A 22,204-nucleotide genomic window follows, 5' to 3' on the forward strand; every position below is an offset into this window, starting at 1 on the left:
TGGTACTGTTCATGAGAATCTCTTCAGATTTTGTTCCTTGCACTGAATGTTCAATATATGTGTAACTGAGATGATATTTTAGTAATGATTTCAATCATTCTTCTCTTTTGTTGAGTTATTGATAAGCATACTTATTTATTTTGTCATTTGCTTTTCTTTTATCCACTTACTGTTCTAAAGTATTCCAAATAAAGTGCCTTGAAATCTTATTAAAAAGAGAAAAGCCGGACAATTGCAAAATAATACATGCACAAGCAGTATTCATTGCTGCTCAGTCATTTTGATGGAGTAGACCCTTCAACCTTCAAGGTTTCATTTCCCTTTAACAGGCTTTTATTTTAAATTGTAACATGTATATTGATGCTGTTCTGTTAACCACTGAAATAAATTAGGAAAGTTTGAGAAAATGTTGTTATATGTGCCGAAAACAGGGAAATTTTCATTGATTGTTTTTTGGAGTTATTGCCTTTAACAAACGATCTACCTTGAAAGTTACGATACACTTATGTAACATAATCCATTTTACTGTAACTGACAAGGATTGATGAATGTGCTTTAAAGCTAAAATTCTAAAATCATCAAAACCTGCCATATATGCATTATGCATATAGTTCCAATATATGAATTTAATTTGCAACTCACACCGCATGACTGGCCCTCATTATCCATCTGTTACATAGTCTTTATTACACTTAAACTATGCTTCAGTCTATTTAAACCTTTAGTGCAGGGTCAGAGGTAAACTTTGTAGATATTATGAGTGTTGATCAAGTTGGAAAAATTGCTAAATGCTGATAACTGCTTAAAGCAGCACCTTCATTATCTGTTCGACCAATCATACCTAATATTCACATTTGAAAGTTACAAATTCGACTAAAATTTTAGAGAAAACAAATATATGAATACGAATAGACGATGAAATTTCCAGTTTGAGGTATATATGAAGGGATTTTTGTGCATTTTAGTACTTCTTAAGACCCAGATCAATCCCTGACAATGCTGATTTTTCTCCTTTTAGAGCTAAGCCCTAAAAGAACTGGTACAGAACTACAGAACCTAATTGAAACTGTTGTTGACTGAAGCCGATGTGCTATTTCAAATAACTACGGTTTCAAATGAAGGGGAGTAACTCTTTGATACTCTTTAGAAATAGAGGGTGTAAAATTCGTTGGAAATACCGCGGGAGTTAAATCAACTACCGATATTTTGCTTGTGAAGGCAAGATGAACACCGCAGAGTCAGTTTCCAAGGTAAATTGAGCTTGAAGATATACACAATATTAAACTGAAACACTGCGATGGCGTACCAAAAATTCTAGACCTGATCATCTGTCTCTTACTCCAGCCTCTAATAGCTATTTGGACGCATGTCTGCTGGTGTAGAGACAGAAAAAATAGGCCCTGTTAAATAAATTAACTCAGTCTACAATAAAATAATGGGATAGACTGCAGTCTTTCTCCAGATAGCTTTGTATTGGTGATTTATTTATTTGGGCGCTGCATGCATGGGCAGTAGTTAACACAAGAGACAATGATATTGGATTCAATAATTTGCCCCTTTTGAGTTAATGTATTGATTTCAGGGTTGTTTTGCCTATAAAGGGAAGAAAAAAGTTGCTAAACCAAGTGAGTTTGGGACCTATATATTACTTTATTTGTACCAATTTTATGGATGGTTTCTGTGTGGTAGTAGCTTCAAAATAACAATAATCTTAGAATGACTTTGTGTTATTAAAAATATTTATGCAGACACATATTTTCAAGTGTGAAGACTGAGAACAATAAATCTCTGTTGAAATTATGAAAGCACAGGCTGAGGAGAAATCTTAGTGTTTTTGAAAAGTCCTATAACAAAATGGGTAACCCTCTATAAGTTTAATTTTATAGTTAAAGGTTTATGACTTTGCAGTCCTTACTTTATCGATACCATACTTTATCGATACCATACTTGCTCTAGTATGGCAATATTTTTGTATATAAATTTGAATTTAATTTTTGGTATTAATATTTTATCCTGGTTATGGCAATATTGCTTTTGCTATTTTCTTTTCAATACATGTTCTTACTTCCTACTTATTACCATTCTGCAACACTGAAGTTGGTTTTCTATTTAATTGTCTGTGTTGTATATTTCTCCAGTTGATTATTTTCCTGTGAAAGATAACACTGGTAAACAGAGACATGAGGTTTGTCAAGAGATGTGGGAGAATGTTGATACAGAAATTCAGGTATTTTATTTAACAGTATGTTTCATGATTTTGGCTGTGGAGTTGATTTCCTTCTTTTTTAGTTATCACATGATCAATATTGATGATAAGAAGAGTCAAATGTTTGCTTTGCTGAAATCTATGTTTCGAGGTATTTTCTCATCTCAATCTTACAATTTAATAAGAGAATTATATTTCAGATTTTACAATCCAACTTAAACAGTAAAATCTTTGAAGAATTGTTGAGTTTTGTGGAATCAAGTCATAAAGGAGTTGGTAGAAAAACATTAGTTAAAGAAATACCAACTGCAGCACTAATAACTGGTAATTCTTCATTCATAGTTTGAGTTAAACTGGGGTCATTGAAATAGAACAGGCACTCAAATGAATTGTTCAATAAAATTAAGAATATTGCGATATTCATTTTTCATCATCAACATTTATTGCCAGTCCGCATTTAGCTCAGTTTATTATTAACAGAAAATATCATGACTTTTGATGCCATTGAGTTTTTGACTTAACATGTTTCAAAGAAAAATTTAATCTATCATCTAGCAAGTGTAGTAACCCACAGATAGACATGATATGCATTTTAATCAGAATGTGATTCAGAATTGTCATTGTCCAAATATGGGAAGACTAATTCTTATCCATCCATCCATTCATATTGTGAAACCATCTATATCTAAATGTCAATGATTTGTCTAGTTAAATATTGATATTTTGTAGGAGTGAATACACCAGATCATGCTGTTATGTTTAATAATATGGTATCACTGATGAAAGAACGTGTCACTCCTCATATAGCTACATTGAGATCTAAAGACTGTCCAGCACTAAAAAATATACTATCTAAAACTATCTGTCAGTTAACACAGAGACCTGATTTAGTAAGTTATCTTTTAGTTGACTTGTTCTTTATTATGTAAAACAAATTATAGCTCAATTTACAAAAAATTAGAAAGTCTGTTTTTAGTGTCCAAATATGATGCAGAAAAGTTATCTGTAAAATATATTTCATTCAAATATTTGTTTTTATCATAAGGGCCTATTTGAAAAAACAAGTTTGAGTAGGAACAATGTCAAGATGTTATTGCTCTTTTGGTAGCATTTACAAACTTTATAATTATTTGTTGCTTACACTTAAGATATGGTCAGAACAGAACATTTAAAAGCTTGAATAGCGAGTTACAAGTATATGTGTCTGTTACTTTACAGGGACTGGATGATGAAGACGATGAATTAATTCAAACTGTTCTCAAGAAGAATTCACCATGTACTATGTCTACATTAGTTAATTGGTATCAAGATATGTATAGTGTATGTTTTATACATTATTTTCCAATAACACTTGTTTTATTTTCAAAAACAACTCCCAATCTAAATTAAAATTAGACCAACATTTCATTCTGTTTATCTTGTTTATTTAAGTTAATCCATGTAGGTCTTACAAATTTTCTATATAACTTTCATTTTGATTCTTAAGACTGCCTGCCAGATTTCTTCTTCATTGCCTCTCCAGCACTTTGTGGTGTTGGGACTCAATGAAACTGAACATTGTGCTGAGTAGTTGAAACAAGAATTTTAATTGGCTGTTCTGAATACATGTTGTATAAGTTGATTGGTTAAAGCAGAGGTCATCGTGTTAGGGTATACAAAGAAATCAGAAGAGTGTTATTAGACCCTGAAAGGAATGGTTGCGTAAAATTAAAAACTTTTGAAATAAAATCAAAGTTTGATTAGACATCTTTAAATTAGACTGATCAACTGCAAGAAATAATAAGATAGATAATGATATGATTGAGACCTGAATGCTTTAAAAGGGTTTTTTTTTAATCTGTTTATCTTTGTAGAGTGGAAAATCATCGCCTAAGAAGAGAAGATCTAGAAGTGGCTCAGTAGATGATATTGATTATAAACCAACTTTAGTTATAGTATTAGAAGACATGGAAAGTTTCTCACCTAATGTATTACAGGATTTTATTACAATTTGCAGGTACAATAGTTTTTTATACCTCCTCTATCTGCCCACAATTGCTTGTAAACATTCTAAAAGAACAATTCTAGGCAGACTTTCATTTTGGCTATTAACTCCCTTAAGACTAGTCATTTAACACATTGGGATAAACTATCCAAAATGCTATAAACAGCTAAGACTGAGCTCTTTTAGCTTGTAAAACAAATGATTTTATCACAGCCCCCTTTTACATGTAGGTAAGGAAAGTTGAATTAAGAGTGCTTTTGTTGATGGTTTATGTATTGATTTATAGTAACTATATAGAAGAATTACCTATAGTACTAGTATTTGGTATAGCTACATCAGTATCTGCTGTCCATAGATTACTATCAAACTGTGTTTCATCATTGTTATGTATGGAGAAATTCCAGGCACCACCATCTTCAGATTATCTTACACAAGTTATAAATCAAGTAAGATATGATTGGGCATGGATTTTGAGAGTTTAACCTTGCTTTATAACCAGGAGTCAGGTTCAATTCTGGGTTACCTGTTACCTGGCTCTTACAGCTATTTGAAAGAAACATGTAAGAGGGGCTGAAATGATAAATTATCAAGTTGCTGGAATAAGGCCTACACTAAGACCAAATGTCTTCTGTTGACTGTGACCGTTGAAACTATCCACAACTGTCCTGAAAGTGTTTTTATTTGGATGTAAGATATTTATGAATTCCAAAGCAAGATACTTTGACACGTCTGGTGTGTCTATAAAGAAATGGGTAGAGTTTGATGCTTGTTTTGTTTTTCAGATATTATTTACCTCAACTCATCCTTTTAGGCTGGGACCAAAAGTTTTTCATCTGTTGTTAGATTTATTTCTCTATCATGATTTCTCAGTTATTAATTTTGTAAAAGGACTTCAGGTAAGATCATTTACTACTGTTCCTTCCTTCCATTAGTCACAAATGTTTTCAAATCCAAATAAACCACACAGACTAAGTTCAATATAGAAGATAAATACATAATATAGCTATTCTCTTGTATTTCATGGTAGATGAACATATATCAGGTTTACTGGAGGATATGATGTAAATAGATTTATCATATCCATAGTTCTATCTACACATGATTATGTCTCTATTTCAGTTTTGTATGTTAGATCATTACTACAGTAATCCACTTGCTCATTTATGTTGTCCTGAATCTGATATATCATCAACAGTTAAAAAATTACACGAGGCAGATTTAGAAAAAATAAGACTTTTAACAAGTTTTTCAAAGTATGTTTCGTTTACTACAAACCACAATGGTTTCAAATTAAGTGCCTTTGTAATTCACAAATTGTTCTGGCGAAGGTAAAACAAGCATTTTTTATTAGTAACTCTTGGGTCTAAATCAACATTTTATTAATATTTCTAGTGATAAATCTATATTGTTTTTCATTACAGATGTGTTGATTCATGTTCTTCAGAGGAAAAAGTCACGTTTAAAGATAATAAATCTATGAAGGTAGTTTTTATACACCCACATTATAAAAGCACAATTAGAAACGCATTATAATAAACTTAAATTGTCTTCGCCCCTCTCCGTCTACAGTTCTTATCTGATTTTAATGAAATTTGGTGTGACCATTCGTATTGATAAGATTTTGGTCAAGTTTGAATTTGATGATTTTTCGATGAAATGTTGTTGAGTTTTTGCTGTTGACTTGTTAAAAACGCACATAAAATTTGTTTATGAATACTATATATTTAGTTCATACTTTATTAATACATTTTATGTTAAATGTGGCTTGTTAACTCAATAGAGGTGACAGTTTATGTCAGAATTTTTTTAAATCAATAATATTTTTGACAACTAAGATTTTTCGTTTGATTTGACACAGATTATTGACCGCCCTTGATACACCGAAACTTTATCACAGAATTGGGCGTATCTTGCTAGGCAACCACTTGTTAGTTTTGCAATCTGTGATTTGATGAAAGCAAAGAAATACCTATGATGGTTTTTGTATGACAATAGACATAAAATAAAGAAAATATGATTTGGTTAGAGGCTTCAAATGGTAGGCCTATATTCCATTACCTTACCGGTATATGTCTGGTAGAGACATGGATGATTAGTCCTGGTATTTTGAGTTTTTATGGCTTCAATTTGACATGAAGAGGAATATCAATAAGGTCCATGTTGTCAACCAATTAGATTGAGAAAAGCTAAACTTACATGTACAAATTTGCCTATATTTTAGACAAAAGTCACAGAGTTACTGCAAGGGTTGCATGATTACCATAAATCATTTTTTCCACTGATGAATTTGCTACATGTATTGGTCTGTCGTTTACCTAGACACCCTTTGGGAAAACAGGTAAAAATTAACATTCTTAGCAAGTTGTTTACAAATATATATTTCTATGAGCTCAAATGTGCATATTATTTGAACTCATCAATACATCCAATTATTTTAGGTTTTTTTTGTAGTGAACATGTGCTCATAATTTTTTTTTCTTTAAATAACTGAAGGTGTCATTTTATATTTCACATGTTTGCTGCTATGTTTCACATGTTTGCTGTGTTTATTACATGTTATGACAATTTTCTACGACCATTGACACTTATATGAATCAACTTGGAACTGACAAACAATTGACGGAACAAAATAAATGTAAGTGTGTCATGTTGAAATAGTTGTCAAAATTTATTGACTAAACATGTTAATAAATCATACATTTCTTACAAGACACATGCTTATTCCACATAAACAATGACTTATTCAGTCAAATAATATGACTGATCTGCACGATTTCAGTTGTTTAGATAAAAAGAGCTTGACAGTCAAATATCTGATGACCTTGAAAATGTCAATCAACAATTGGCACAAATTTTGATAATATATATAGAAAAAGGTTATGTTTTATGTTTGTTCACTGGACCCTTTCCTTTTGTAGTCATTATTATTTTCTTTGTCTCAGGGCTTTTGTTTTGACTGTATTTTCCAGACATGACCAGCCCAACCATCTGTAAAAGGATCTGTCTGACAATAAATATAACAAACACTGTCAGTCTAAAACTTAATAGTACAAAGTTTGCCTGTAGTTTAATAGATTATAATCTGTTAATATGATATTTACAGCTACGTGAATTGTAGTCTATATGTATTGAATGTAGTTTAATAGATTATAATCTGTTAATATGATATTTACAGCTGAGTGAATTGTAGTCTATATGTATTGAATGTAGTTTAATAGATTATAATCTGTTAATGTAATATTTACAGCTGAGTGAATTGTAGTCTATATGTATTGAATGTAGTTTAATAGATTATAATCTGTTAATATGATATTTACAGCTGAGTGAATTGTAGTCTATATGTATTGAATGTAGTTTAATAGATTATAATCTGTTAATGTAATATTTACAGCTACGTGAATTGTAGTCTATATGTATTGAATGTAGTTTAATAGATTATAATCTGTTAATATAATATTTACAGCTGAGTGAATTGTAGTCTATATGTATTGAATGTAGTTTAAAAGATTATAATCTGTTAATGTAATATTTACAGCTACGTGAATTGTAGTCTATATGTATTGAATGTAGTTTAATAGACTATAATCTGTTAATATGATATTTACAGCTGAGTGAATTGTAGTCTATATGTATTGAATGTAGTTTAATAGATTATAATCTGTTAATGTAATATTTACAGCTGAGTGAATTGTAGTCTATATGTATTGAATGTAGTTTAATAGATTATAATCTGTTAATATGATATTTACAGCTGCATGAATTGTAGTCTATATGTATTGAATGTAGTTTAATAGATTATAATCTGTTAATGTAATATTTACAGCTACGTGAATTGTAGTCTATATGTATTGAATGTAGTTTAATAGATTATAATCTGTTAATATAATATTTACAGTTACGTGAATTGTAGTCTATATGTATAGAATGTAGTTTAATAGACTATAATCTGTTAATATAATATTTACAGCTGCGTGAATTGTAGTCTATATGTATAGAATGTAGTTTAATAGACTATAATCAGTTAATATAATATTTACAGCTGCGTGAATTGTACTCTATATGTATAGAATGTAGTTTAACAGACAGTGATGGATATAAGGAAGCATTTGACCTGTTAAGGTACAAGTAAAGTTTATATTTTGTGTAATGTGTGTATATAAATGTCAAAGATGAAAATTAATGACTTTTCATGAATTTTATTTTTTATGAAAGAATTGAGCTCATGAAGTTGTAGTCAAAATCAAGGCGAAGAAAAACATGTACCAGTCATATATATTGTTCAATCATAATTTCTTAAAATATCTCATATTATGTATATACCAATTAAATATCATTTTCAAGTAATGAATTTTCATATATATATGTACAATAATAAAAAATAAATTTCATTATCAAATTATCAGTTTACCTTGTAATGATTGTTATTATAATTTAAGGATGTTATCAAAAGAAGAAATGATAAATTTATTAACTCAGGGTATAAAACACATAACAGAATATAATTTGCCACATGAGATAAATACAATACCTTCACAAATAGAAACATATTTACAACGCCTTACACTGTTAAATGGTGGGTATGACATCTTTTTATTCACTTACTTTTAACGTATTCATTCACGTTGGCACCAAATTTCATGGATCTGTCCCAAGAGGAATTGTGAATTCTTTTGTTATATTCCTTATTTTTTCTGATTATTTTCCATCCTTTGCCTGCATTTTTTATTTCTTAAAGATGGGTTTCCTTAATTTTTAGTATCAAATTAAGCAAACTATTTGATTAATTGGTGTTTGTAGTGAATTATCATGAATTCTTTATCATATCCTTATTTTTCTTATATTGTATATAATTAAGAATTTTAACCAATCATAAATGTCCATGTATTACAGTCTGGATAAACAAAAAAAGACTTTTTGACCTTTTTGATCGGTCACTCATTGGAATTCTGCTGGAAATTCTCTTCTAATTTAACTAATTATGAATAAATTATGGACATGTGAGAAAAACTGGTATTTTTCCAAGTCATTAGAACACCTCTACTTTCTATTCATAGAAGTCTTAGCATTTTTATTTTCATAAATGAAAATAAGGGAACCCATCTTTAAAGTTGTAGAGTGCATATTCGATTGTCTTTCATGTTGATTGCCTGTGAAAATGCTTTCACTGTAATTCGCTTTATACAGATTACCTATAGATTCGTACCATACTTGAATTTACATAGAATGTCTTTGAATTACTCGAGGTGTACTTATATTGTTTTTGCATGTTGGATTGTATTGGCTGAATAATTTTTATACACTAGCCAATATCTTCCCTTTCTAATTATATAAAAAGTTTTTCATGGATTTTTTTTTTAGCTGAAACTGAACATGTTCCTGAAGAAGAACCCGAAATTGAAACTGAGAATTTAATAATACCTAAGAAAACAGACTTGCACAATCTAAGAAAGGTATCAATATTATTTTAATTTTGTTTTCATTCTGGTTTGTAATAATTAATGTGGTTCAACCAACTGAAAAAATCCTGAAAAGACAGAAAACGCAGAGAAGCAATCATTTATTCATACCTATTGATTGCTTCTTATGGTTTTGAGGTTAATTAATATTTGAATTGAGTTCGATAGTTTCCTAGTACAGCTATTGCTTGCCCATTTAAATGTATGTATATTTTAAGATCTATTTTATTATTCACATCTCGAGATAAAACATGAATAATAAAAATCTGTATATAATGTCCTTCTTTATGAATGTGAAAGGGAGACATATGTCAGATGTTCCTTCAGGTCAAACTTGCCCACCTGCAGAAGTAATAGTAATCTTAACTGTCTTTAATGATGACAAATTGTATCACTCAGATATTTATTTTTGAAATTTAAAATTATTTTTTAAGACACTACAAAAAATGGAGAAACAAAAAAAAAGACTAACACCATATGAAAAATTACGAAATGAAACATTAGATTTCTTACATTTATTATTTCAGTAAGTAAAAACTTTTCTATCCAACCTAAAATTAATGGCTGTCGTTATTCAATTGTTTGTACTAAATAATTGGATAAAAAATAAAATTTCTGTGTGTAAGGCTAGAAATCTAAGTGACTTTTCTCAAGGATAGAAAAAAAGGCTACTAGGTTCTTACATTATATGTATCTATTCTGTATATTTTAGAAAGTATTTGAAATGTCCAACATCTCTACCATTATATGAGTTGTTATATTATAATTCTGTATCTATCATAAAACATCATATTAATGCAGCACCAAGATCAGCAATACAGAGAGCATTAAGTACACCACACCAATATTTACAGGTTAGCTCAAATTCAAAATATATATTAGTTGTACTTGTACTATTTATATTCTGATAATTAGACTAATAGTTGTACTCATACTAATTATACACTGATAATTAGACTTATAGTAGCACTAGTATTAATTATATTCTGATAATTATACTAATAGTTGTACTAGTATTAATTATATTCTGATAATTAGACTAATACTTGTACTAGTATTAATTATATTCTGATAATTAGACTTATAGTTGTACTAGTATTAATTATATTCTGATAAGTAGACTTATAGTAGTACTAGTATTAATTATATTCTGAATAGTAGACTAATAGTTGTACTAATACTAATTATATTCTGATAAGAAGACTTATAGTAGTACTAGTATTAATTATATTCTGATAAGTAGACTAATAGTTGTACTAATACTAATTATATTCTGATAAGTAGACTTATAGTTGTACTAGTATTAATTATATTCTGATAATTAGACTAATAGTTGTACTAGTACTAATTATATTCTGATAATTAGACTAATAGTTGTACTAGTGCTAATTATATTCTGATAAGTAGATTTATAGTTGTACTAGTACTAATTATATTCTGATAATTAGACTAATAGTTGTACTAGTGCTAATTATATTCTGATAAGTAGACTTATAGTTGTACTAGTATTAATTATATTCTGATAATTAGACTAATAGTTGTACTAGTACTAATTATATTCTGATAATTAGACTAATAGTTGTACTAGTGCTAATTATATTCTGATAAGTAGATTTATAGTTGTACTAGTACTAATTATATTCTGATAATTAGACTAATAGTTGTACTAGTGCTAATTATATTCTGATAAGTAGACTTATAGTTGTACTAGTATTAATTATATTCTGATAATTAGACTAATAGTTGTACTAGTGCTAATTATATTCTGATAAGTAGACTTATAGTTGTACTAGTACTAATTATATTCTGATAAGTAGACTAATAGTTGTACTAGTACTAATTATATTCTGATAAGTAGACTAATAGTTGTACTAGTACTAATTATATTCTGATAATTAGACTAATAGTTGTACTAGTACTAATTATATTCTGATAATTAGACTAATAGTTGTACTAGTGCTAATTATATTCTGATAAGTAGACTAATAGTTGTACTAGTACTAATTATATTCTGATAATTAGACTAATAGTTGTACTAGTGCTAATTATATTCTGATAAGTAGACTTATAGTTGTACTAGTATTAATTATATTCTGATAAGTAGACTTATAGTTGTACTAGTGCTAATTATATTCTGATAATTAGACTAATAGTTGTACTAGTACTAATTATATTCTGATTATTAGACTTATAGTTGTACTAGTATTAATTATATTCTGATAAGTAGACTTATAGTTGTACTAGTGCTAATTATATTCTGACAAGTAGACATATAGTTGTACTAGTATTAATTATATTCTGATAATTAGACTAATAGGTATACTAATACTAATTATATTCTGATAATTAGACTTATAGTTGTACTAGTATTAATTATATTCTGATAATTAGACTAATAGTTGTACTAATACTAATTATATACTGATAATTAGACTAATAGTTGTACTAGTACTAATTATATTCTGATAATTAGACTAATAATTGTACTAATACTAATTATATTCTGATAATTAGATTTATAGGTATACTAGTATTAATTATATTCTGATAAGTAGACTTATAGTTGTACTAGTATTAATTATATTCTGATAAGTAGACTTATAATTGTACTAGTATTAATTATATTCTAATAATTAGACTTATAGTTGTACTAGTATTAATTATATTCTAATAAGTAGACTTATAGTTGTACTAGTATTAATTATATTCTGATAAGTAGACTTATAGTTGTACTAGTATTAATTATATTCTGATAAGTAGACTTATAGTTGTACTAGTATTAATTTTATTCTGATAAGTAGACTTACAGTCGTACTAGTGCTAATTATATTCTGATTAATTGAGAAATCAAATACCTGACCCAAAACGGTATTTTATCTAATTCATTACATTATTTTATTACAGTGTAAATGTTGTGAGGGAGATCCTAACTCTATATTACCAACAATGCCTGATGTTTGTATTGTATATAAATTACATTTAGAATGTGGACAACTTATAAATCTGTACGATTGGTTACAAGTATGTATATTTGTAATTTTATCATAAATAGACATGATTCTGTAAGTGAATTCAAAGTCTTATGAAAATTTGTGCAAATTATCTTTTTCCATGTTTTTTCTGCAGGCATTTATGACAGTGGTTACTAGTGAAGATGAAGAAAATGATGCCAAAAGTAAAAAGCCAGATCAAATTCTACAGTATCCTTTTAATGTAAATTTTGTTTCAAGTTATTTATATATTTTCACATCAAAGTTTATGCAAATATTATGATATGAATCTTTTCAGACTAATGAGTAAGACATGTCTGTCCACTTTTTATATGCCCACATGAATATGTGGTCGTATATTGTTGGCGCCCCTGTCCGTCGGTCGGTCCGTCCATCCGTCAACATTTCTTGTGAGCACTATAGAGACTTCAGTTTTTATCTGATTTTGATAAAACTTGGTGTGATGCTTCAGATTGATAAGATCTCGGCCAAGTTCAAATTTGACATATTTTCGATGAACGGTTTTTGAGATATTGCCCTTGACTTAGAACGCCTTGAAATTTGTTAAAAATTGTTTGTGAGCAGGATTGAAGCTACAGTTTTCATCCGATTCTGATGAAACTTGGTGTGATCATTGGAATTGATAAGATCTTGGACAATTTCTAACTTGACGCATTTTCGATGAACGGTTTTTGAGTTATTGTCCTTGACTTTGTTAAATCGCGTCAAAATTTGTTAAAAATAGTTCGTGAGCAGGATTGAAGCTACAGTTTTCAACCGATTCTGATGAAACTTGGTGTGATCATTGGAATTGATAAGATCTCGGACAAGTTATACCTTGACGCATTTTTGATGAACGGTTTTTGAGTTATTGCCCTTGTCTTTGTAAAAACGCTTCAAAATTTGTTCGTGAGCACAATAGAAGCTACAGTTTTAACCGATTCTGATGAAACTTGGTGTGATCATTGGAATTGATAAGATCTCGGACAAGTTGTAACAAGGGATATTTTTGATGAACATTTTTTGAGTTATTGCCCTTGACTTTGTAAACACGTGTCAAAAGTTGTTTTTTGCCCTTGATTAGTGGTGTGTGATTTAATTGTTTGTTGTATTTGGGTTATTGATATTGATTTTAAAAAATTTTGTGTAATTAGTCAGCATAAATAATTTCTTCAATATGAGAAAATTAGTACTTTAGTCACTAAAGACTGTTTTATTATTTCTGACAGCTGCCAGTGGGCGTATGTTATCTCGCATCGCAAGCTATCTTTCTGTATTTGAAAATAATGTTCGTTTTAAACAGGATGAATTTGGACATTATTTGTAAATTATTTCTTAATGTGCTAAAAGCTGTTAAGGATGATTAAAGTTCAATTAAAATTTTTCTTAACTGATTTCAGAGCACGTTTTATAAGAGCTGTTTCTGAACTACAGTTTCTAGGGTTTATAAAACCAACTAAAAGGAAGACAGATCATGTTGCCAGGCTGACATGGGGAGGCTGTTGATAATTAAGCAAGTTAAGGTTTCTAGAAAATGTAATTGCCAGTATCCTAATGAGAGATCAAATGTTGTAAATAAGCAGATCTTAAGTGCATTAGCCATATCTATTAAGTTTTCAATTCAATATGTTAGACTGTGGTAATATTTGCATTTCTAAACTGTATTCTTCATCGTACCAAAATCTTCTACTTGGTTTACCTAAACAGACTATAGGAAACCTCTAAGGTAGCTTGTCTGACAAAGTAATGATTATAATATCACAATCAAATATTTCCCTTTGATCAGATTCTATGCAAATCAATCTTTTCGTGGGTCAACAGCTCTATTCTCAATTAAAAAACCATTCAAAGAAACGATTTATTTTGTACTGAGTAGATAAGGAGGTTTGAGAAAATATTGCTGTTAATGATAGTTGACAGAATACCTCTGTGATGAAAGTATATAAAGGCTAGTCCTGTAATGAAATAATTAAAATAACATAATTACCACCCAATTTATGTTAAAAGGTTTTGATGCTGTTGTTTTTGCTATATGTTTATTGTGGGCTATAAAATGTATCAAAACATGTTTTTTTTTTATGTACAGTATGTACAGTGATATAAGACTATATTTGAATTATTTAACTAGTAACTACAAGTAGGTTCTAGGCAGTGACATGATGTCACAAACGCCTTAGATTCTGGTAACTTCGCTCATAACATTAACTCTTGGACTATCATCTTGTTCAGATTCATTTTTGCCTCCTTTTTCAACATCTTCTTCGAAATCGTTTGTTTTATCCCCATTAATGACTTCCCCCTTTGCTTCTTCATAAGAAAGCGGTGGAATTCCCTTTACCTCATAAACAGGCGGTGGTATTCCAACAACATAAATGTTGTCTTTTACTGGAGACTTCTCAGGAAGGGCAGCTGCTTTAGTTGTTACAGTGACAACTCTTCTTGAACGTCTCTTAACACACATACAGACACAAGTGGTCAATAAAAGGACCAATAATAGTGCTCCAAATGATACAGAAAGTATCATCCATAATGGATAGTCATCGAAGTTGAAATCCTCATCAGCTTTCAGAATCTCAGTCTTCACTGCTTCTGAATTATCTTCTTGATTTAATTTTTTTACTTCTTTTGATTCGATTGGCTTAAGAGATTCTTGTTGGGGCATTTCTGCCACTTTCTCTTCAACTGGCAATGGTCTTGCTGTAGTGAGGAAGCCTTCGGGAGATTCTTTTGGTAAGTGAGGAATGGGGTAACTATCAATAACTTTTTGAGAAACATCTTCAGGTCCTGAAATATAGATAATTGTGATGCTAATTGGTACTGAAATTGCATCGTATGGGTGCGAACATGACTTTCATGTTTTATGTCGGGTTGAAACGACTTGCGTCGAGAATAGCTTTCTTTGGTGAGAATAGTATTATGTGATGTGTCTCAATTATTAGTTATTACCTACCTGTTACACTTGTGTCTTGGGCCAATACACTATCATCTACTAGGGCTGTAAGAAAAATGTAGACATATCTTTTATTATTCAATCTAAAGTATTCCAAGTGGATATTTTAACGTTTAAAGAATTACTTGCTTACATTTAATGAAAATACACGTATATTAAAAAAAATAAAGTACCTGTGATATCTGCTTCAGTCAACTCTGGTTCAGCTGTAATATAATAATCCTTTTTAAGACTAGAATTTTAAATTGTTCTTATATATACCTCATAAATTCAGCTATAAAAGCCAAATATAGGTCGGATTCAAAATCTTTCATTGCAAGGTACAAGATCACTGCAAGGAATTCTGATTTTTTTTTTGCCGGAAAGTTGGATACAGAAAAAACCGCATTCAATTTTGTGAATGAAAAACCCTATTCATCTTCAAGCAGTCTATGCCCTTGCGATCTTATTTCTAATATATTATAAGTGATTTATATAATGTAATGTTACCTTCTTCACATTGTAATCCGATAAAACCTTCAGCACAGATACACATTGTAGTACCAGCAACAGCTTCACAATTACCCCCATTCATACATTCTGATTCACAGACAGCTGAAAACAAATGTAGCCTATTGCTAACATCAGGGAATTTCTTGCAATTTGCAGCATATATGTTAGATTATGTGTTATTTATGCTTCAAGGAGGTGAAATGAATGGAGCTTTACGTCCTTTTTATCTGCAACATGTGGGCTAAATAAAGACTGGATTCAAGGAGGAAAATGCACTCACCGATTTTGGCAATTCAGTTTTGTATATTTTCAATTTAATTTTCCATATGATAAAACTTACCTATTTCACAATTGTCACCTGAGAAGTCTTCTGGACATTCACATACTTGTTGACCGTTATCCATAACAGCATATCCATTGTTAAAACATTCAATTGTTTGTATAGGTTCTTCCATAGGAGGTACAGATTGCCCTAGGTTAGTAGCAGGCTGTCTTATTGGAACATGTTGACCTACAGGTGGTTCAGAATGTCCAATTGGTGGAACTGGCATAATTCTATTTTGTTGTAAGGGTAGGAATGGATTTTTCCCAATAAATGATCTTAGACTTGCTGGTGGTAAAGGAACCATGGAAGCGTGTGGTGTTACATATGGATACATTGGTCCCATTCTATTGATGTCAAAGGTTTGTGGACTTGCTAAGTTGACGACAGGCGGTATTGGATTAGCTGAAATGAAAAGACAAAGTAACTGAATTCGAGTACATTGTAAAATTGAGAGACAGACTGAACGGAATACAATTTTGAAAGTGCATGATTGAATAATACAAAAACAAACTCAAAGTTTTTACTTACATGGTTGGTTACACTTTTGTCCTACACTGGAGATAAATTCCAAGAGCATTCTACGTGTTATACTTATTTGTATTCCATTTCCACAAGCATTTTGTCCAGCCATTATACAAGATGATAGCTGATTACCCCGTAATCTGAAATAATGAAAAGAGGAATAAACAATGGTTCTTTGATGTATTGGCTACGCTAGGGATACAAAGTGGTCCTTCCTTACAGCATATATACGAAATGCAAATTAATCAAACGTGTAATATATTCCTACCCCAATAAAGAATATACATTTTAGAACGTGATACTTACGAACATATTTGTTGTACTACTGCTTCATTTTGAGGGCTTGTAGATTCAAATATATCTTCTGGTAGGGCGTCAATGCCAGCTTCTTGAACACAACGAGTTATCCCCATTTTTAAGATATCTTTACAGCTTGTTTCTAAAGTACAAAATACCATTCCCTTAGTTAATTAATGGTTCAAGGAATATAGTTTAGACTGTATCTGACTATATGTGCAAAGCTATGTATACACACCACCTGGATGATCAACAAAACAACCTATAGAAATGACAATACTTGTACCAAATGGTATTAAAGTTCAGTTGTTCTTCTGCTTTACTTGTGAAATTATTATTCGCCTTTTATTATTTGCCGTCACTTCGACACGTAAGCTACAGGTATATGGTTCTATCTCAGTTAGTATAACTGAAATTTTGACTGACACTTACCCCCATTTACATGTTTATCATTAAAGTTTGGTATTTGTTGTTGGGTTGGTTGTGGGAATTCTTGAGGTGTGTATTGAGGAGGTAATGAATGCACATTAACCGGCTGTGGTTGAGTTGCTGGGTGGGTTTCCTGATGCTGCGGTATATCTTCTTGATTTAGATTTTGGTTTTGATTTGGAAGCGAGTTGTCAAGAATGTTTACTCTGTACATTGGATTTGACTTGTCTGTGGTATCCGATGTCTGTGGTGTTTGTTGATTTATAACAGGTTTGCTCATCACACCAAGCGGTATAATTTTGCTAATCCTCATGACCGATTTCCTTCTTGGTTTTAATAATTCTTTCATTGCCATGATATTTAATAGTGTCATTGGTTTAGACATGGAGGCGCCCATAATTCCGGGCACACTGAATGGATTTGTTCTTCTCATCATAGTCGGCATGTATGGATTACCCAAGGGTATATTTCGTGGTCCTAAACCTCTCATAAGGTTTTTGGTTTGGATGTTGATAAGATTTCTCATTCTTGGAAGGATATGCTTCATAAATGGTGAATTGCTGAGTCGTCCTGCCACAAGTCTGTTTAATGCCATTGGGCAAGGAGTTTGACATAAAAGCCCTTTGAAACCTGGTGGGCACACACACCTTGGTACACGAGAATCTGGAGCAAGGAAACCACCATTTTTACACGGACTGTGGAATGATGGTTCTTGTTTGCCTGTAATAAAGCCAAATATCAGTAAAGGCATTGCAATGTATCATTCAAACGATGTTTAACCTTATACCATTTCAATCAGAATTACTTACGAAGTGTACAATCTCCAGTAGGTCCTGCTTCCCATCCAGGACAGCACGTCGACACTTTCACATAGTTGTTCATCGGCATTTTAACTTCATGTTTGCAAACTCTCCAACCATTCCTGTAAGTATATGATATGATTCACTTTTGAAACACAAGTCAGAATTCTTATAAATTCAATTTTTTATTGTGCTTCGGCCAAACACCAGACCATCTCCTTTAGACGCATACTACTTGCAGTTTAGATACAATTTCACTACTATATAATATTACCACTTTATGTTAGACAGTTCATACTCACCAGTACATAGCTAATAAGGTTGTTGCTGTTTGTTTGTCATTTCTCTGTGGAATTGGTACCCCTCCTGGTTTTCCTGGTAAACACAGATAAGGCAGTTGGATGTCCACTACTTTTGTTTGCCGAGCAAAAGAAACACATCGTCTTCCGTCATGAGGGAAGGATGGGATTTGATATTCAGGGGTCACTATAGGTTCCTGGTTCCGTCCAATCTGGTGGTTATCTTGATGAAATACCCTAAAATCATAATTATGTCTCAACTGAAATATTTCTTTCAAGGTAGGAACCATGTATTACATTTATTTTCGGGCACTGTAATTGGATCTTGGGTCGTTCAAAGATTTGTTCTTAGTAATAGCTCAAAGTTTTTTACTCGCGGAAGCGACCGCTGTTTTGATTAAGTTTTGAAGGAATTTTGAATTTTCCTTAAATTATTACCCATGGTTGATGAGTACATTAAGGTAACCAGTATTTGTTATGAATTTCCATGTTATCTTAACAAGATATAGGGCACGGTAACATAGTTATATAAAGAATAAACCTGTCATTTTGATTGATAGTAAGAATAGAAATAAAAGTATATTATAATTGTTTAGGTCAGGTTGTTTGGCTAATTCCGTTTCATTTTTCGGTGTTTTTCTCTCAGGGTGGGAATATAGCACACCATGTCTCAGCTGAGATGTGGCCTACTACTCCTTTACACTTTTTAATGACATGACGTATTATAGTGACAGCAACAAAACATTTTAATGCAAAATTTAAACCATAATTGTCATCTAAATATTATTTATTACGGACTTCATGAATGTGATCTGTGTTCCTTTTCATACGTTGTCATGCTTCTTCGTGTTTGCCACTTTTATTTTCAGAATGTAATCGAGGGAAATTAGGATCCTTAACATAAGTCTCAATGTGCAAATAAATACCACAATATAGGATGCATTTGTTCGCAAACATAGTTTGGTCTGCCTTTTATAGAACAGACATCAGCCTAAGTTAAAATTGTCACCATGCATAAGAGTAATGTCTATTGAAATAAATTCTATGTACAAAGATAGATGTCATCTATCTTAGTAATGCAACTGAGCAAGGAAGAAAAAAAAATCTCAACAAAGCAAAGTTTGTAAAACAGAATCATCAGTTAAGCAGATCATAAAGGATGAATGTTTTATAAAGAATGTACTACAAACTACAGCAAAAATTAAAGAAAATTAACAACTTGTGTGCAAAATGTAATCAAACGAAACGATAATAAACTATTTTAAGCACTAAGAACGCAAATAGCCAAGAGCAAATTATGTTTCACCGAATGACACGATTTGAACTGAATCCTCAAAATATGATACATTGTCTGTGTGGATGTGACTGATGGATTGACTTATCAGTCATTATAAAATTATATTGCATTTTTCTTCACCTTTTTATTTTGCTTTTTTTTTCTTCACCTTACGACTCAATAAAACAATTGACACAAAATCCACCTTGTTTTCCCGGGTGTGTGCTCTTTTTACTACCCTTCCTTTTGTGTGTTATACATTTTATAATCACGTAATTAGTTTTAGTTTTTGTATGATTTTTAATTAAAAACCCATTTGTGAGGATTTTTCTTTTACTTTCTTTCTGAATCTTTCTGGTCTTTTTTTCAATTTTGTTTTTCACCCAAGCCTGTCTGTTGAAGTAACCGCATGTAAATACATTTCAATTCATTACAGCTTTCATTTACATACAACACAACAGTAAATTCGCTTTCTGTGACATTTGACCTCAATCTTAAGACAAATTAGGAGAAAACATAAAACAAGGAAAATTTTGTACATGAATATAATACAAGGAAAGGAAACAATAGTTAAAGAAAGGTGTTTACATTATTGTAGTACAATTATATAGTCTAAAAGCATGTTACATTCAGTTTAATACACAATTGAGATCCCAATTAACTTGGACTGTCGATACTAAAAAACACACGTTCAATTAACCTAAGTGGAAGAGCTTTATCTTACAGCTTAACTGTTTTTGAATTGATAATGCTATTTTTTGATTAGATAAAAGTTTATTTAGATTTATATATAGGTCAAATGAACGTGCAAATTGTTATATACTTACAATCTATGTTAAAATGTAAAGGGGAGTTGAGTGGATTCAAAATACATAGTCCAAAAAAGGAAACCAATGAAGTTTGTTTGTCGCTACTCTAAGGCCTTGTCAATTTTTTAATATTAGATATTGCCTTTCATCTCAAAATCGAAATAAGGCAATTTCAACATGAAAAATATCAATTAAAAATAGTCAAAAATTTAAGACATCATTCAAGACTTTTAAACATAAACAATTTAAGTAACTCTTTAGTCTTAAATTGTGTATTTCATCATTTTATCAAAATTGAAGTAACTGAAAATCAAACATTTTAAAATGATAAGAAAAATATAACTCACCCATGATTATGACAATAAACCACAAATGGCAAACAAGTGACGAGCAAAAATCGCCATGCGCCCATTTTGGTCAGTTTAATAGCGAAATATAAAGAGTACGTTTAGTGAACAATGTAAGTTTAGTATAGATATGTAAGTTAAACTGTCACCAGGAGAAAAGCGCCGTCTATCATTAATCTTTCTGTCACTCATATATCATTTCAACTTGTTTTACTTGCTGCATAATCCTTTCAGTTTAATGTCATCTAAACCATTTCAACCTTACTCTCAATTTAATATAAATATTCTAATTGTCTTTACAAACTTGATAAAATCCCCACCTTCAACCACAAGTTTTCTTAATAGTTGATAGTGATTTTTTTTATTGACGCGTGCAGTTTCACCTTGGAAGAAAAAAGACATAAAACCAAATCATCCTTTCCTATTTTAATAACTGACTTCAATTTAATTTTTGTAATGATAAAAAATATGACTAAACAATAATGGGGCTGAATCTTTTTCAAAATTGTTACTGCAAAGTTGATTATAAAAAATTCTATGCCAATCTAAGAACAAATTTCGTTGCATAAAAGTCTTGTGATCAGGCAAACATTCATGTCAGATACAAGAAGTCAACAAAATATCAATGTCAGATACCACTGGTCAGCAAAACGTCCATGTCAGATATCACTAGTCAACAAAAATCCATGTCAGATATAACAAGTCAATAAAATATCAATGTCAGATATCACTGGTCAACCAAATATCCATGTAAAACATCAAGTGTCAATATATCTCATATACCACTGGTCAGCAAAACATCCATGTCAGATATCACTGGTCAACCAGCATCTATGCCAGATATCACAGGTCAACAAAAACATCCATGCCAGATATTACTGGTCAACAAAACATCCATGTCAGATATCAGTGGTCAACAAGCACCGTGCCAGATATCATAGGTCAACAAAAACATCCATACTGGTCAACAAGCATTCATGTCTGCCATCACTGGTCAACAAAACATTATGTCTGATACCACT

At 30.8% G+C, this 22,204-nt stretch overlaps 2 protein-coding genes across 2 annotated transcripts; one reads left to right on the forward strand and one right to left on the reverse strand.

The window, feature by feature from the left end:
* Window positions 1-1,223: 1,223 nt before the first annotated feature.
* On the forward strand, window positions 1,224-14,213 carry LOTGIDRAFT_232717 (hypothetical protein; the record flags this gene model as incomplete). Its single annotated transcript, XM_009057727.1, has 20 exons — window positions 1,224-1,250; window positions 1,583-1,625; window positions 2,139-2,227; window positions 2,407-2,530; window positions 2,936-3,096; window positions 3,425-3,526; window positions 4,060-4,202; window positions 4,477-4,636; window positions 4,973-5,086; window positions 5,310-5,518; window positions 5,612-5,672; window positions 6,412-6,528; window positions 8,230-8,309; window positions 8,627-8,763; window positions 9,549-9,640; window positions 10,081-10,172; window positions 10,359-10,500; window positions 12,551-12,667; window positions 12,773-12,846; window positions 14,037-14,213. 20 exons carry the CDS (start codon window positions 1,224-1,226, stop codon window positions 14,140-14,142), a joined length of 2,190 nt encoding a protein of 729 aa, XP_009055975.1. The 3' UTR covers window positions 14,143-14,213.
* Window positions 14,214-14,480: 267 nt separating this feature from the next.
* Window positions 14,481-21,327, reverse strand: LOTGIDRAFT_232718 (hypothetical protein). The gene is made up of 12 exons (XM_009057728.1): window positions 21,183-21,327; window positions 18,754-18,987; window positions 18,461-18,573; window positions 17,655-18,371; window positions 17,232-17,364; window positions 16,932-17,065; window positions 16,419-16,805; window positions 16,076-16,180; window positions 15,760-15,792; window positions 15,587-15,631; window positions 14,975-15,420; window positions 14,481-14,591 (listed from the first exon to the last, which is right to left on the reverse strand). Exons 1-12 carry the CDS (start codon window positions 21,245-21,247, stop codon window positions 14,586-14,588), a joined length of 2,418 nt encoding a protein of 805 aa, XP_009055976.1. The 5' UTR covers window positions 21,248-21,327; the 3' UTR covers window positions 14,481-14,585.
* Between the last annotated feature and the right edge of the window lie 877 nt (window positions 21,328-22,204).

The sequence above is a fragment of the Lottia gigantea genome (genome assembly GCF_000327385.1).
Source record: "Lottia gigantea unplaced genomic scaffold LOTGIsca_31, whole genome shotgun sequence".
Classification (NCBI taxonomy): Eukaryota; Metazoa; Mollusca; class Gastropoda; family Lottiidae; genus Lottia; species Lottia gigantea.

Excerpts from the sequence above, each read along its gene's own strand:
- LOTGIDRAFT_232718 (XM_009057728.1), bottom strand. The coding sequence starts at position 21,247 with ATGGGCGCATGGCGATTTTTGCTCGTCACTTGTTTGCCATTTGTGGTT. Across the intron at positions 17,365-17,654 it reads TGATAAACATGTAAATGGGG|AAACAAGCTGTAAAGATATC; the intron begins GTAAGTGTCAGT and ends TTTGTACTTTAG. Across the intron at positions 15,421-15,586 it reads CCAAGACACAAGTGTAACAG|GACCTGAAGATGTTTCTCAA; the intron begins GTAGGTAATAAC and ends TCTATATTTCAG.